The 14,867-nt window shown below is 33.8% G+C and overlaps 1 protein-coding gene across 4 annotated transcripts in view; it reads left to right on the top strand.

Moving 5' to 3' along the window:
- The window catches only part of SLC16A7 (solute carrier family 16 member 7), an 85,960-nt gene extending 76,846 nt beyond the window's left edge, over positions 1-9,114 (top strand). For all 4 annotated transcript variants that reach the window (XM_069852220.1, XM_069852240.1, XM_069852249.1 and 1 more), the window contains exon 5: positions 1,663-9,114. In XM_069852220.1, the coding sequence (XP_069708321.1) occupies positions 1,663-1,928 (266 nt within the window). In that variant the 3' untranslated portion in view covers positions 1,929-9,114. The remainder of the gene's footprint in view (positions 1-1,662) is intronic.
- The last annotated feature ends 5,753 nt before the right edge of the window (positions 9,115-14,867 follow it).

The following is a 14,867-nucleotide window of genomic DNA, read 5'->3' on the forward strand; positions in this document are numbered from 1 at the left end:
TGGTAATATAAGAGAAAAAAATGCTCAAATGTTATTGAAAACTGTCCTTTAAATGTGTGTGTGTCACAGTGTAAGCCCAACAGTATAAAAATACAAAGATACCAAGACTACCAGCCTTGTGAACATACACTATACCAACATAAACAGAGCCACAAAAGTCAGCAAGATTATATGTGCCTAAAACCATCTATAATGCTATTTGTATGAAAATAGCATTGTTGAGTGAAATTTTAAATATGCCAGAACAATTCCACTCACTTCAGTAGAATAATATTTGTACAAGTAAATGTTTAATGGTCCATGAGATAGTCCATATTTCCCTCATCTTTTAACACACAAACTCATTTTGGTGATGGTAGGGCAAAACATATTCTCACACAGACTCTTCCTATGCCACCTAGTGGGGGGACTGAGCCTATGACTGCTGCAGTCCAGCCTTTTCAGTCAGGTTCTGAAATCGATATTAACTTTAATGATATTAAATCTAATATTTATGGAGACATAGCACATACAACTGTTTATATCTCAGTATATTAGCTTTGCAGGAGTTTTGAAAAGCGTGTATTTGAACTATAACCATATGAATAATTGATTTATCTTATTAAATAGAGACAACAAAGGGGATGAACACGCTGAAAAGCTAAATTCTCGTTTTGACTAGTTCATACCCTTTAAAATTTTATGCTGAGGAAATGTTAATGCAGAGTTTTATTTTTAATCATCAGTTGTAGGAGCATGCTCATCCAATAAAAAACAGTAAATTGTACTATTTACACTAATAGGTGAATTATGCACTAGCAATGCTGTTTGAGTTTTTCCTAATACTAGGCTTGTGAAATAAAGAAAAGACTAAAGTAATATGGTGGCTTGTAAATGTGTATCAGGTGAATAGGCTGGCAGTATGGCTTCAACCCAGTAAAAGCATCTAAATACTTACTACATTGAAGTGTGCAGGTTATCCTGTGAATTTCAATGGCAGTGTAGCAGCTTTCACAGCTAAATATTTGAGTACTACAAATGTTGATTTGGCAGTTGGGAAAATTTAGGAAGAATGGCTCATAAAGTGGAAGAACAGTTATATTTTACTTTCCTTTTCACAACCAAATTAATCTCAGAGGTGTGAATGTAATTTTTAGGTATAGGCAGCAGCTGAGCATGATAGTTGAAGGGACAAGCCTTTCTGTATCTCTCATCAGTAAAAGCAAAGTAAAAATTAAAAGCATGCAGCTGATGCATAGTGACAGCAGTCTAAAAAGGCACATACATCTTCATCCTGTTGTCTGTATGCAGCCTCTATGAGTGTCAGACAGTCACTCCAAAACAATAGGAAATAAAATCAGGCATTGAATAAAACAATAAGACAATAAAAGAATGAAAATGAAAGACTAAAAAACTGTCTGTCATTATTCATTAAGCTTTACTTACTTAGTTCTTCAATATTTTATCATCAGTGATTCCGATGACAATTGCCAGCTTGACTAATACTGGTTTTGTTGGAGTTCCACTATATGTTTTAAACAATTCAAACATGTTGAAAATGCTTTTCTCCTCCAGCTTCAAAACCAGGCAATATTTAGATATTTCTCCTGTAGAAATTTCTGGAATGTATTAGGTATTCTATTCTTAAGAATCTTTTTCTCTCTTCTTGTCTTTGTATTCCAGGTTGGTTAGTGGATGTTACTGGTGAATATCAGTACATGTATTTTGTCTGCGGTGTGATTGTGATTGTGGCCAGTATCTGGTTGTTCATTGGCAATGCCATTAACTACAGGCTTCTGGCAAAAGAAAAGAAGTTAGAAGATGAGAAGCAGAAAGCACAAAAGAACACTGACTTGAAGGAGGCAGAGCCATTAACAAACAATGAAGATGCTGCCAACAGAGATGATAAAGCTTTTGAAGATCCTTCAGAAAGAGAAACCAATATTTAATCTGCAATATAGATTAAGGCGACATTTATGACTTTCATTAGAAAAATGTCTCCAAGACACAGGCCAGGTTTTGTGGTAATAATGATCAGTCACAATATTAGATGGGAACAGATTTTTTGCCCCATGGCAAGACTCTTAAGTTAAATTACTATCTACACTTTATTTATTTCAGTGATTAAAAATTGAGATTACAGAGGTAGTGACTCTGTGCAAAAAAGCCCATCAAACTATGACTCTGGATAATCAAGAGTAAACCAGACAATAAAGCCTTCCAGTGACATATAGTTTTGTTTCAAAAGTATACCTAATGCAAAAGTATCTTTTACTCTTGCTTGGGAAGATACTTTGTGTTCATCTTTAGACTATTGTTATTCTGCTGAAATAATCTGCCCAAACTGTACTTACCATTAATATTAAAAAGAATGTAAGCTCAAAGATTTATTTGAAAAGAGACAGAGCCCCTGAGTGAAGCACGCTGAAATTTTTTGGATGCCCACCAGATCAAAAAGATACATTATGTCTGTATAAACAATTATATTATGGATGTAAAAATTAAGGTTGGAAGATAACAGTTGGTGGGCACCATCTCTAAAATGCAATGAACAGATGAATTGCAATATATTCCAGAAGTTGTTTCCTCCCGTGATAGCTGACTGCATTTTATTTCAACGTATACATTTGAACACAAAGTACATTCAAACCTCGCTGACTCAAACTAAACTAAAATCTGCCTGTTCGTGAAAGAATTTAAAACCAAGATTTACATTGCTAACTAGAGTGGCAATTAGTTTGTTCGGGTTTGTGTTCCTGTGTGGCTGAAGGAACTGGGTCGGACTGTGAAGCCTTCTAAATGGTCTAAATTCAGAATCTGCTGATGTTAAGAGGATACTTACCCTTGGCTTTTGTAGCCTAAGTTCCACACAGTGACTTCAAAGTAGATGCTTGGGTTTATTGGCAAGTCATTAGTTGTTTAATGGTCTGCTGAGAGGAGAGTTAAGGTCTAACTTCAGGTCTTTGCAGACCGGTAACTTCATACCAGTTCTCACCTCCCTTTCCCAAGTACTTAGTGAAAAGTTACTTCTTTTTTATAACGCCAGTTCAAGCAAAAATGCTGCAAGGCACATTGACAGTGCCGGTCTGAAAGCTTTGTATTGATGCATTATTTTTCTGCAGGATATTTGGTCTTACATCTACAGTTTCACGCAGACACTCATATAGATTAAAATGTTCACAATTGTTCCTTTGGGAAAAAAAAAAGCATAAGTCTGCAATTTTACTTTACAATTTACTATTCAGCATTGCACTTGAAAGCAAAAAGTGCAAGCTTCTGAAGTTAATAAGTGAAAATTTTTCTGTTCTATTTGTAGGTGAGGAAAGGTGCTATTCGTTTTGGAGAGATGCATATGAATGCCTCAGAAATTGTGAAAATTAAGGGTCTGATTCATAAAACATTTATGCAGTGTTTATTCAGGATACACATACATTCAATTAAGGGAAAAGAATATAATTATTTTTATCCCTCTTTTAAATCTTAAAGTTGAAAATATATTGGACAGACAGCTAGCTGTGGTAAGCACATTTTTAAGTGCCAATAATAAAAGAAAAAAAATAATGGTAAAATCTAGCAGATATGTGAATGCTTTCAAGAAAGCCATTCCTTAACAGTAGTATATAATACTATTATTTTCATTACGTTAAAAAATTTGGTAGTGTTTGATTCTGTTTGCTGGATTATCATCTTCTATGCCATGAACTTCCACAGTAATGCTGAATTTTTTCATTATGTTGGCAGAGTTTTGGGGGAGAATCATCATGAATCCACAACAGCATTTTACAGAAATTAATACCTACTTTTTGCCTAATTATATACAGGAAAACCGAACACCTAAAATTCCTGTAATGTTATCAGCACATCAGCAACAAAATATGTACATTTCAGAGTTTTGGGAGAAAATATGGGTTTCATGCTCAGATCTGAGCAGTGAACTCTGTAAAGGAGAATTACTTAGCCCCAGTAAAATTACGGTTACTGTCTCAGCCCCCAACTTCAGAGAAGAAATAAATACAGAGCGCCTCCTTCAGAACCACAGCCCTGTCAGCACCCCATTAGGTAAAATAATTTCTCTGTTTTTTTCTATACAAGCACACAGGGTGAATTCCAGGATCTGTGAAAGCCCTATGTGCCCCAATCCAGAAAGTGATGGGGAGTTTCACACACATAAAGCTTTCACAGAGTCAGGAATATCAGTTATAAATACTGGATTTTAAAAGATGAACTGAAATTTTAGCTAAAGAGTAGTCATCAGGAACATCACTCTGCTCTTGACAGCAAGTGGTAGAAAGGCAGAGATTATTTGAAAAGAGATGAATTATAGAGGCTGAATCAAAACGACTGAGGCAAAATTCTAGGTGCTTATTATCTCTTTGCAAAAACCAGCATGATTAAGAATATAGGGTAGAAGACAAGTGCCAAGTTTTGACTTAAATCTGTCAAAAGTTGCTGTTGAGTAAATAAAGGACTCAAGAAAGATACAAAAAGGGTCCCAAAAACATGAAGGTAACTTACATGTTCTATGCAGGATCACAGAATATTATACAACATGGCATAGGAAACAAGGGAAAACAGGGTTCCTTGAGCCATAGACACACCTGTCCACCAGTAACAAAAACTATGCTACTATCTCAGAGGAAATAAAAATTTATATAATTATAACCCTCTGCAGGTCTACTGCTCTTTCATCTCTTGTCAATTATGTTAAAAAATAATAGAAAGAGCTGCTTAACCACCACTCACCAATATGTAATTTTTAATCCCATGCGGTTGCCAGCAGGCAGCTGGAGCAATATAAAATATGAACTGATTCAAGCGAAACATTTCCTTACACTTCTTTCATTACTTTTCCTGATAATACTAGCAACAAAAAAAAAAAGAAAAAAATCAGAATACTCATGATATTACTGAGTATTAAGGAAGTCAAAATCCAGAGATGAATGAAGAAAATTTAAACCGTATCTATGCAAAAACTGCCTGGAATTAAAAAAAAACAAACTGTGTCTTCCAAATAACAGGTCCTAAAGGGGCAATTGCCTTGTTTATGTAGCTCTTATTCCTAAAAGTAATAATAAATTGCCTTGAATCAATTCTATACTGACCACCAAAGTGGCAAAATGAGTATAACTTGCTTTCAAATCCCTGAATGTCACTCTTCTTTGCACTGAGCTGTAATTTGTACTGCAAATAATTTCATCATTACATTTCTTCTTCCAGGAGAAGACCTGAGTGTATGAGTACACTATCTCCTTAGATCTCCCTGGCTTTTCTTAATTACCTCGCCCCTAGTCTGTACTATGGCAGGGTTAGAACTAAGAGGTGCCCCTGGTCTACAATCAAGAAATATGCTCTCAAACTTCATCACATACTAGATGCATCTGTTATGCACTATGGAGTCTGAAGTTTCTGTCAGCTAGTACTAGCAAATCCTTTATTTCTCTTTATCTCATTTGTACTCATGTATACTTTATCTTCTTTATTTCTTTGCTAGAATATCACTGAGCCTAATTATCATCTTGCTCTTATTTCATCAATCAAAAAGAAAAATACCAAAAATGTGAAAAATTAGTAGGAAATGTGAGAACATCAATAATGTTTTTCCTATTTAACATCAAGGTTAAATTTCAAGCAGTTTTAGGGTATTTTGTCATCATTCTTTCTAATAGTTGGAAGGTTCTTCTGTATTACCCTTTCCAACTCCAGAGAAAGACTTCTAACCAATAATTCTCAGTACTTTTCTAGAACAAATCAAGAGTTCACCTCTCCCATGTCTCATTGAATTATGATTGCATATGTTGTCAGTTCTGTATTTCCAATAAGTCAAAAAAAGCAACTTCTTATATGAAATCCTGTAGCACAAGTAGTCAGACTGTAATCCTTTTATTTTAGGAGTGTAATTTGTTAATTGTTTTGACAAAGTTAAGGAAAGTTTTATTTTATCTTCAAATTTTTTTTTTAATGATGCCGTCCTTATGAAAGGAATTTCAACTTTACTTACTGGTGAAGTGAATGGTTGCAATTTCACTGACATCATGATTCAAAATTCATGTGAATTGGAGTGGTCTTTTTACGTATCAACATCCCATGTGCTTAAAAAAAGATTTGGCAGTGTGTACATAATTATTCCTTCCAGACTACTCTTGTTGCTTTTGAAGGTTCCCCACCTCCACCCTCTCACCCCCTTCTCCATTTTGATGAAACACAAAGAGTTTCCTCAAATGCTTAGCCAGCATTTTCAGTTGTTAATTTTAGTTCTGGATGGTTGTGAGTATTAGTGGGGAGGTGTTATTCAGATACATAATAAGGCACAGATACTACACATAGCCAGATTTACGGCCATCAGAATTTCACTAAACAAAGCCGGAGACCACTACTGTCCTCAAACATGCTGTAACTGATGCTGACAATTTTTGCGTACAGTGAAATTGAGTCAAGGAAACTTTTGTTAGTTTCTCTATAAATGACTATTTTTCTATTCACAGAGGGGAATATAAAGGGAACTTGTAAGTAATTGTTTTCTGAGGTGACATCAGTTTTAGCAAGGCTCTGTGGATTTTTGGGAGGTTGGTGCTTTTCTGATATTTGTGCATACATATATAGAAAGTGCATGTGTCATCACCTTTTTGATCACAATTTGGGTAAGCATTGCTATGTAATTTCAACATAATCTACATGTTGTTGTTTTGCAGTTCAAATTTTTCTCATCATCTACCTCTCAACTGAAGTTTGGAGACTTCCATGACCCTAGAAGAATACAGTTAACAAAAAGCATAATGATAAAACCTGTACAGACTATTAGAAAGTCTCCCAAATATTTGAATCTACTTACAGTTCTTTTTTTACAATAATGCATATTTATGACCAAATTCTTCTTTCAATTGGCATAGTTCTATTACATATAAAGATTTAACGCATACTGATGTAGTTTTTGTATCACAGAACTGGCATGAAAACTCAACGTATCATTTAGATATCCAGACTCTACTGCCCTTTCTGAGACATGCTGGCCCTCTTTTTTTTTCTGTTTTGTTTTTCTGTTATTGTTTTCTTTCCAAGTTAATGGAAGTAAATTAATGAAAATATCACATAGTTAATACATGCAAATTTTTTAAAAAAATATCACAGAATACTTTGCGTTTTGCATCCCTGGGCAAAAAAAATCTTTAGCTTAGAAATAATGCATAATTTTAGCTTGCGTAGAATTTTGTGGGGTAGTTGAGGGAGATAGTCACAAAATGTTGGAAATAATAATTGTTCTTTATATGCTCTTTACAAAACCAGAGATGATTGTTTATTCAAAGATATTCTTTTTAGTCTGCAAACCATTCTTGCCTTCTAGGACCTAGTACAAAGTCCACTGAAGCCAACATTAAAAAACCCTTTCAAAGTCAAAGAGCTTTATGAAACATTGGATGTGATTTGACTTCAGTGGAGGCTTGAGCCTTATTTTGTCCATATCAAATCTCAGGAGCATCAGATGTAACACAGCAAATGCAGGATTTGTTGCAGCTGGCAAATTTAGCTATGCCTGTATAATATTCCTAATGAATCAGTCCCTAAATTAACGCACAATATGTATTGTTTTAATAGCCTATGTAAATAAAAAAGTCAAACATAAACTCTGAATGTAGATTATAATAAGTAGAGGATATATTGAAATAAATATCTGAACAAATCTGTTTAACCTCAAAGGAAATTACTTGTTTCCTTTCAAGCCTTCCTTCAGCAGTTTATAGTCTTCATTTTTGTTCTTTCCAGGGAAAATGGTTTATGTCTTTTGGGAATGTATATTTATATTTATATATAAGGGAATATACATGCATATGTATGTATATGTGCATATATGTATTCCCCTATATATAAAACTCTAATTTATATATATTATATATATTTATGTATATATAAAATATATATAATGTTTTAGAGTAAGTTGCATACTGTGCCTGATAAATGAAGCATATTTGTAAGCAGATAAATGACTTCAGCAAATGACAAAAATTAAAAATTTTCTACAAGAGTATATTTTATTATTTTTCTGTTTCTGCTGGTTTTATTTATATTAGAAATTAATTTAGAAAACAGCAATATTACGTAACACTGGTATTTCAATCATTACTCAGTTCAAAATGGCCTAAGGTTGCTGAGAATTTTCATTGTTTTTAGACTGTAAAACCTACATTGTTGGTGGAGGGGTTGGTCCATTGTTTTTGCTGTGGAAGTGTTAACTAGATGATCTCTGAACAGACTGCAACATGTAGATTGGGTTTTCATCTAATGTAGTATGTATATATGACAAGATCATAAGTGGTATTGAGGGACACGATATTCTTGTAAAAAGTATGGAGAATGAGGATACTCAAGACCCTGTGAACAATATTCCTGTTAAATTATTATGTGAACTCTCTATATTATTATGGGAACTCTGAACTGACAACTTTTCATAGCTCTTCCAAGTTCTGGGTTTTTTATTTTGTCTGCAAATAGGCAAGACAATGGAAATTCAACATTTGTCTCTGACTATTTAAGAGTTTTACATTAAAGTTACTGAGATTTTTTTTTCAGAGTGGTACCTAAAGCACTTACATGAATACCCTTCCTGAAGTGTGTCGTAGGTGCATTTTCCACTTATCGTCTCCTTGGACATTTCACCATATCTGCAGTCTACCAACAGAAATCGGTATTGCTATGCAATAATTGAATGTGCAGTAGCCATTGTTGCTGACTAACAATTTTTTTCTTCCTTTTTGTATTTTGCAATACTGTACTGTTTTTACTTGAATATATTGGCTAGATATTTTTTTGACAATCATTTATCAGCTAGAGGTGCTGTTTATTTTCCAAAGAAATCTAGGTGAATGATAACATTCTCTTTCTAGATGCCAAATTGTGGTTTTGACCTGACAAAAATTATTTGTTTATAATGTGTATTAACCCTGTAAAACACTTATGCACTGCATTACATTGTATTTAAATGCATAATTGCTCATTAACTTCTATTCCAGGCTTTTACTAGTGTCTAATATGTCAAGTTTGTCCATATATATTTATGGAAAATTACAATGAAAAAGGTGTATGATAAACAATTGGTCGAAAAAGGAAAAATGAAAATAAAATTTCCATGTAAAGTTTCTGAAAGGATGTAAATGCTGATTTTTTTAGACTCTTTAATAGTAAGTTATTTCAACTTTTAAAGTAGGCAAATATTCATAGATATATTAATTGGTTCACTATTCAAATGTAGCTAAGATCTCAAAATGACTTCTCCTTGCATACAGAAACAGAACTGGAAGAATTCCTGTGTAGGACAGATATTATCAACAAGAAAATGTGCTACCAGCCTCTTCCTATTCCTTATTACACCATAATTATGATTTAATCTCATACATTACTCAGATATCTTCTCAAAACCCAGCATTTTTCCCTGTCACTCTGACTGGGATGTTTTTCTGTATGCCACATGCAATATCATTCATTTATCACTAATATTCATTTATCCATATGGTCTAAAATAGTGGATTAAGTTAACTTTATTTCTTCTCATCTTTCTAAGCATTCCCAGATGCTATGTATTTTTCAATTGACTTAAGGTTATAATTGCTTGCCCCAGTTAAATTGGTGTTTATAGAATCTGATTGGATTTTTAAAATTAGAGCTATTAAGGAGATATTAGGGATAATATTAATATTAGAGATAGTAACATTCTTTCCATGCTGCCTATATACCTTTACATAGAAGCACAATAAGCTACTAGGAAACGTAAAAGATAAATTATCAAATAAGAAATAACTTTGTCTATGAAAGCAAATGGTCTTTATTTTTAGATTTGTAATAACTATAAAATCTGTTTTCAAAGAATGTTACCTATAATATTTTTGATATAAAAGTGTTGATTCAGCTGCCAGCGTATATGTAGATTTTGTTTAGAATCTAGCCCCTTGTAAAATTAGCATATTTGAGAATTTGTAATAGTCATAAATAATTCATTTTCAGGCATTGACCAAGCAAACCATAAAAATAAAGTTAAAAATGCATAGTGATAAAATTGTCCCTTTGGCACAATGAACCAGATATGATACATAACCTCATTCAAAGCATTGTCCATATCACTTGCATGCCTAAAGATATGTTGCCTTGCTGAATTTGATTGCATGACTAAAATGCATTGCTGATTGATGGACAGTGAAATTAGAGATACCATATTGGTTCCTGAGATTTTGTATTTTGATAGTTCAGTGGCAAGACAGATCGAGACCTCAATCTGTAGTTTGTCTCTAAGGTCAGCTTATACTTTGTTTTCCCACAAATGTTATTTTGTGCCAGTACTGTTTAACTCTACTGGTTATTCCAAATCAAGTTAGTAGATCACATTTACCACTGCAGCTCAGCAGTAATTGCTTCCACAGTTTTATTCCTCTGATTAAGACTTAAAAGCATTACCATTCAATAAAGTTCCTAATACATTGCATGAATATACTATAATACATATAATTATATCCCTAATAATATGAATGTGAGTGTGTATTTTTCCTTCTGCATCTTCTTCATATGTTCTGGTTTGCATTCATTTGCCATAGCACATTGTGCTTCACTTTGTATTCTTGAATTGAGATAAGACATTCCTTCTAGAGATCAGAGATACCAAGTTTACGTTATGAATATAAAATCAGAATCATCAGCCAAAGGGGAAAAAAAATGGTATGTATAGTGCATTAACATGAGATACATAATTCGTGACTGACATTCACCAGTTAAATAAGTAGTTCAATATTTATCAAGTGACTTCTAATTTCCAGTGTCTGGTGAGTCTAAACTGTTAAGTGTGTCCCATGAGGTAACAATTATTTGGTTAAACTATTTCTACCCCTTCAAATGTTTTTTCACATAGAAACTTCCTACAGGTTCCTGTTGTATAATGTTTTTGAGATGTAAAGAAGTGATTCTGTAGTTTCTTCCACTTGCATGAGCTTTCAGACTTGTAGACTTTTCTGTACAAAGGAACTCCTAAGCGAATCCACAGTTCTATTGTTTTCCTCGACAGGTACAAAAAAAGATAATTTGGATGAGAAACAGTCAGGCAGAATGATATTTTAAAGACAGTTAACCTACTTTTTGTCCATTAGCACAGATGGATCTTAAAACATATGGAACTGTGCTTTCTTCAATTCCATTTAAAGTTTTAGTATTGCAGATTTCAGGAATTATTTGCAAATTACCTCAGATCAGTATTTCAAATTAGTATGTCTAATATTCATCTTAACTGATTTTCGTTTTAGTATTTTGTCAGAATTCAGAGTAAATGGGTCTGGAAGGTAATTAAGTCTTTTTTTCTCTTTCATATTCTCTTCTACTTTTCTCTCTCCTCTAATTCACTAATACTAACCATACTGAAAAAATAACCATCAAGTAAACTAATATATTTTAGCTGCTAGATGTGGATCTACTTTTTGTAAAAAAATTACACATAACAATAACAGTAAGTAAAAAAGAAATGAGAAAAAAAAAGTTTTTTCCCAACCATTTGGAAAAGCAAAACCTCTCAGATGTATTGTGATAAAAAGCATCTCTGAGAAATTTCTTGGAAATTTACAAGTCTCCATAAAAAAATAAACTGGATCAAAATGCGTGACTAGAAGAGACACTGTTCAGCACTTGTAAATATAATCCTAAAATCCTGTGCATATTATTTCAACTAAAGATAGAATTAGATGCTAACATCTGAAATAGTCAATTTTAATTTGAGTGCTTTTAAGTGATAGTATCTATGCATGGTTTTCTTTTTTACAAAAGCTATGAATTTTCTTTCTTTTGCTATGTCTATTTTTGCTGAATTCAATTATACCCCCGCCCTGAACATCCGTAACTGTATTTAATCAAGCAATATATATTTTCTGTATACAACTGTCATGATTTTACTGTGACAACAGAAGAGTTTGGGTGCCTTCTGTACCAACTATATACAGGCAAGTGTTATGGCTGTTCCCTTTCTTACTTCCCTTTCATATGTTTTTTCAGAAGCTGGAAATGTGCACAATCTACCTGAAACCTTTAACGTCTGTGAAATCAGAATGGAATTGATGCTGATGCCACTTTTCTTATTTCTTAATTTAAGACAGACAAAAGTACATCAGCACAATCTGTTTTGATTTTATTGTCCTCATCAGAGTTCATGAAGATCTACAAAAAACACAAGCATTTAATAAAATTCTTTATATGGTCTTAGAATTCTGAGCACAAAAACAATGTGAATCATTTAGGAAAATGTGTTATTCAAACATTTTAAAACTCTCAAAAGTTTCTGTTAAACTAAGTTTAAACTGAATACCAACAGAAAAAAAAAAGTTACATAATCTGGTTCAGATACCCATAACTGGTATGCGCTTGTATTTTCCACAAAAGAAATAATGGTTCTCTAGAACCCTAGAAGTGTAGCTAGGTACCAAAAGAAATGCAGATTTTTTTCTGAAGTATCACATGTGCATCAGTTTTCACTGAAAAGAATTTATTTTGGATGAATAGTGATTCATTTTTCCAACCATCATAATACACGTTGATTAATAGCTGCAATTCCAGTTTGGCCTGAATGATAGATGAGTAGCAGTTTGGCAGTGTAATTATTCAGCTGAATCACTGAACCAAATAATTGGGGGAAAATGGTTGAGGTTGAACTGAAGTGATTTTTTTTCCTATCACAGAAGAGTTTCTTTGCCTTAATTGCAAAATAAAACTTTTTGATTCCATTTAGACCTCCTAAATGGAAATAAAGGGAGAGTTGGATACCATTTATGAAACAACAGGATTCAACAATGATCAAATAATTCATCAGACAGACAGATTCAGTTTTTTCTTCTACCTGATGGGATGAACACATGTTTTCCTCTTCTAAAGTTGCTGGGATTCAGGAGTGAGTTGCTGTCCTGCTGGTAATTTTCACAGCCATATAGAATGACAATCTTTTGTCCCATCTCTCACGGCAGCACTCTAGCACCTGTACTACACATCTTCCAACAGCAAATATTTTATGCTAAGTGAAGCAACAACAGTAAAAGAAATTGCTAATACCTGCATGGCAGGATTTTATTTGGGGAATATTACAGGAAATGCATTGGTTTGAAAAGATATGGTATCCATAGATTCTGAAGGACTGAAATAAAGTGGATGGGCATTGATTATCTCCTCTTTTTTTCTTACTCTGCTGATGTCCACTGCAAGCAAAAGGTTTTATTGTTAGGTATTAATAAAATTACAGTCAGCTGCTTTGTGTTTACATGGACACTAGATTTATTTTATCAGAGATACAGCCTTGAGCTGAATGAAAATCACTGCCTCACAGAACTAGATATTTGTCTTCCTGTCCTTAAACCAGGAGGCATGGAAGTTTGGTCTAGATACAAAAAGTAATGGAAAATGGGAAACAATGCCCCCAAGTAGCGATTATTTTCCATAAGAATTAATCTTTCTACCAATATTTGTCTCATAAGTAACAATGTCACAGAATGGTCTTAATTCTGGGTTCCATTCAGGGTTATTAAAGCCAGATTTTGTCTTAATATTAATCAAGTGACAAGATATTAAAAACTCATCCTTAATCTCTGCCTTAATAATAGCAGCAGCAGCAGCTACCTGGAGATTCAGTGCAGCTGGCAGAGGGTGGCAAGCGGGCTGATATTTATATGTATAATATATACCCTTGGGTATTTATTCCCAAGGGCTCAAAAGTGTGACCTATTTAATTGCCCTCAAGAATTCAAGAGTAACAGGAGTTTGCAACTGGGGGAATGATTTAAGTTGTACAGTTGGTATAAGGTATCAACAAGTGTGAAACACCCTGGAACCACTTACAGCTCCATTTTGTGTATCAGTTAATAACACATTCCCACATTTGTGCCATCAGATTCAACAATGTGTTTTCTGTTTATCAAAGCAGCAGTCACTAAGGGTCCTCCATGATAACCTTAGTCTCACCCTCCTCCAGCGACCGACCAGCCAGCTGACTGTAGAGCTTAGGGTGGAAATTGTGTTCCACACACTTTTTGCACATTTGCCATCTTACAGCTCAGCATCCACAATACACAAGAACTAAGCAATGCCTTGCTTTAGGGCTGCAAGGTGCTCAGTTCAGGGGCTCATCTCACTTGATTACATCAAGAAGTATCTGTTTTGAACACAGCCCAGATTATTCCTCACTCTGCCCCAAACCGCATCAAGGGATGACCACAAAACATTAGGCTGAAGTGTTTGTGTGGTTCTTTCTCTGGTATTCGTAAACTTCAGTGTAATCCTGAGGGAAACTGTTTAATTTTTATTTGGAGACTTCTCTTTCTGATGCATTTTGCCCAAAAGTACCTTAAGAAGCTTGCATGGGACAAATAAAAAAAACTTTATGAATAGATTTTTTCAATTCAGGATCCTTGTCTTTAAGAGAGTTTCTATGCTGGAGGTATCTTTGGGTGTGTGGAAGGAACTAAAAAAAACCCCTTAAATATGAGAATATTCAGGAGTACCACATCAGGAGTCTTTCAACCTCTCATACACTCCTGAAAAGATTTTCTTTTTTGATACAGACTGTATGGGAAAATTTTCCCTTTAAAACAGGGTTACAGTATACATAGAAAATAATTAAAATGCAAGATAACTGGAGTTTGTTTCATGTATGTCCTACGGATTGTTTTAGGAAATATCCAAGCAAATTTCTGGAATTTTTTCTTCTGTTTTCCTACATTTCTAAGCATATAAGAAATTATGTCTAGGCACCTTTGCAAAGAAAGGTGAAAGCTCTGAATTCAAGGTGTATTATCAGTGATTACTAATATTTTTATGTTCTCAGAACACATGCTGTTTTACTTGTCACCTTTGTAGCAACTGTAGAACCACTTCCCCTGTTACAGAAT

Source organism: Phaenicophaeus curvirostris, chromosome 1, assembly GCF_032191515.1.
Source record: "Phaenicophaeus curvirostris isolate KB17595 chromosome 1, BPBGC_Pcur_1.0, whole genome shotgun sequence".
Taxonomy (NCBI): domain Eukaryota; kingdom Metazoa; phylum Chordata; class Aves; order Cuculiformes; family Cuculidae; genus Phaenicophaeus; species Phaenicophaeus curvirostris.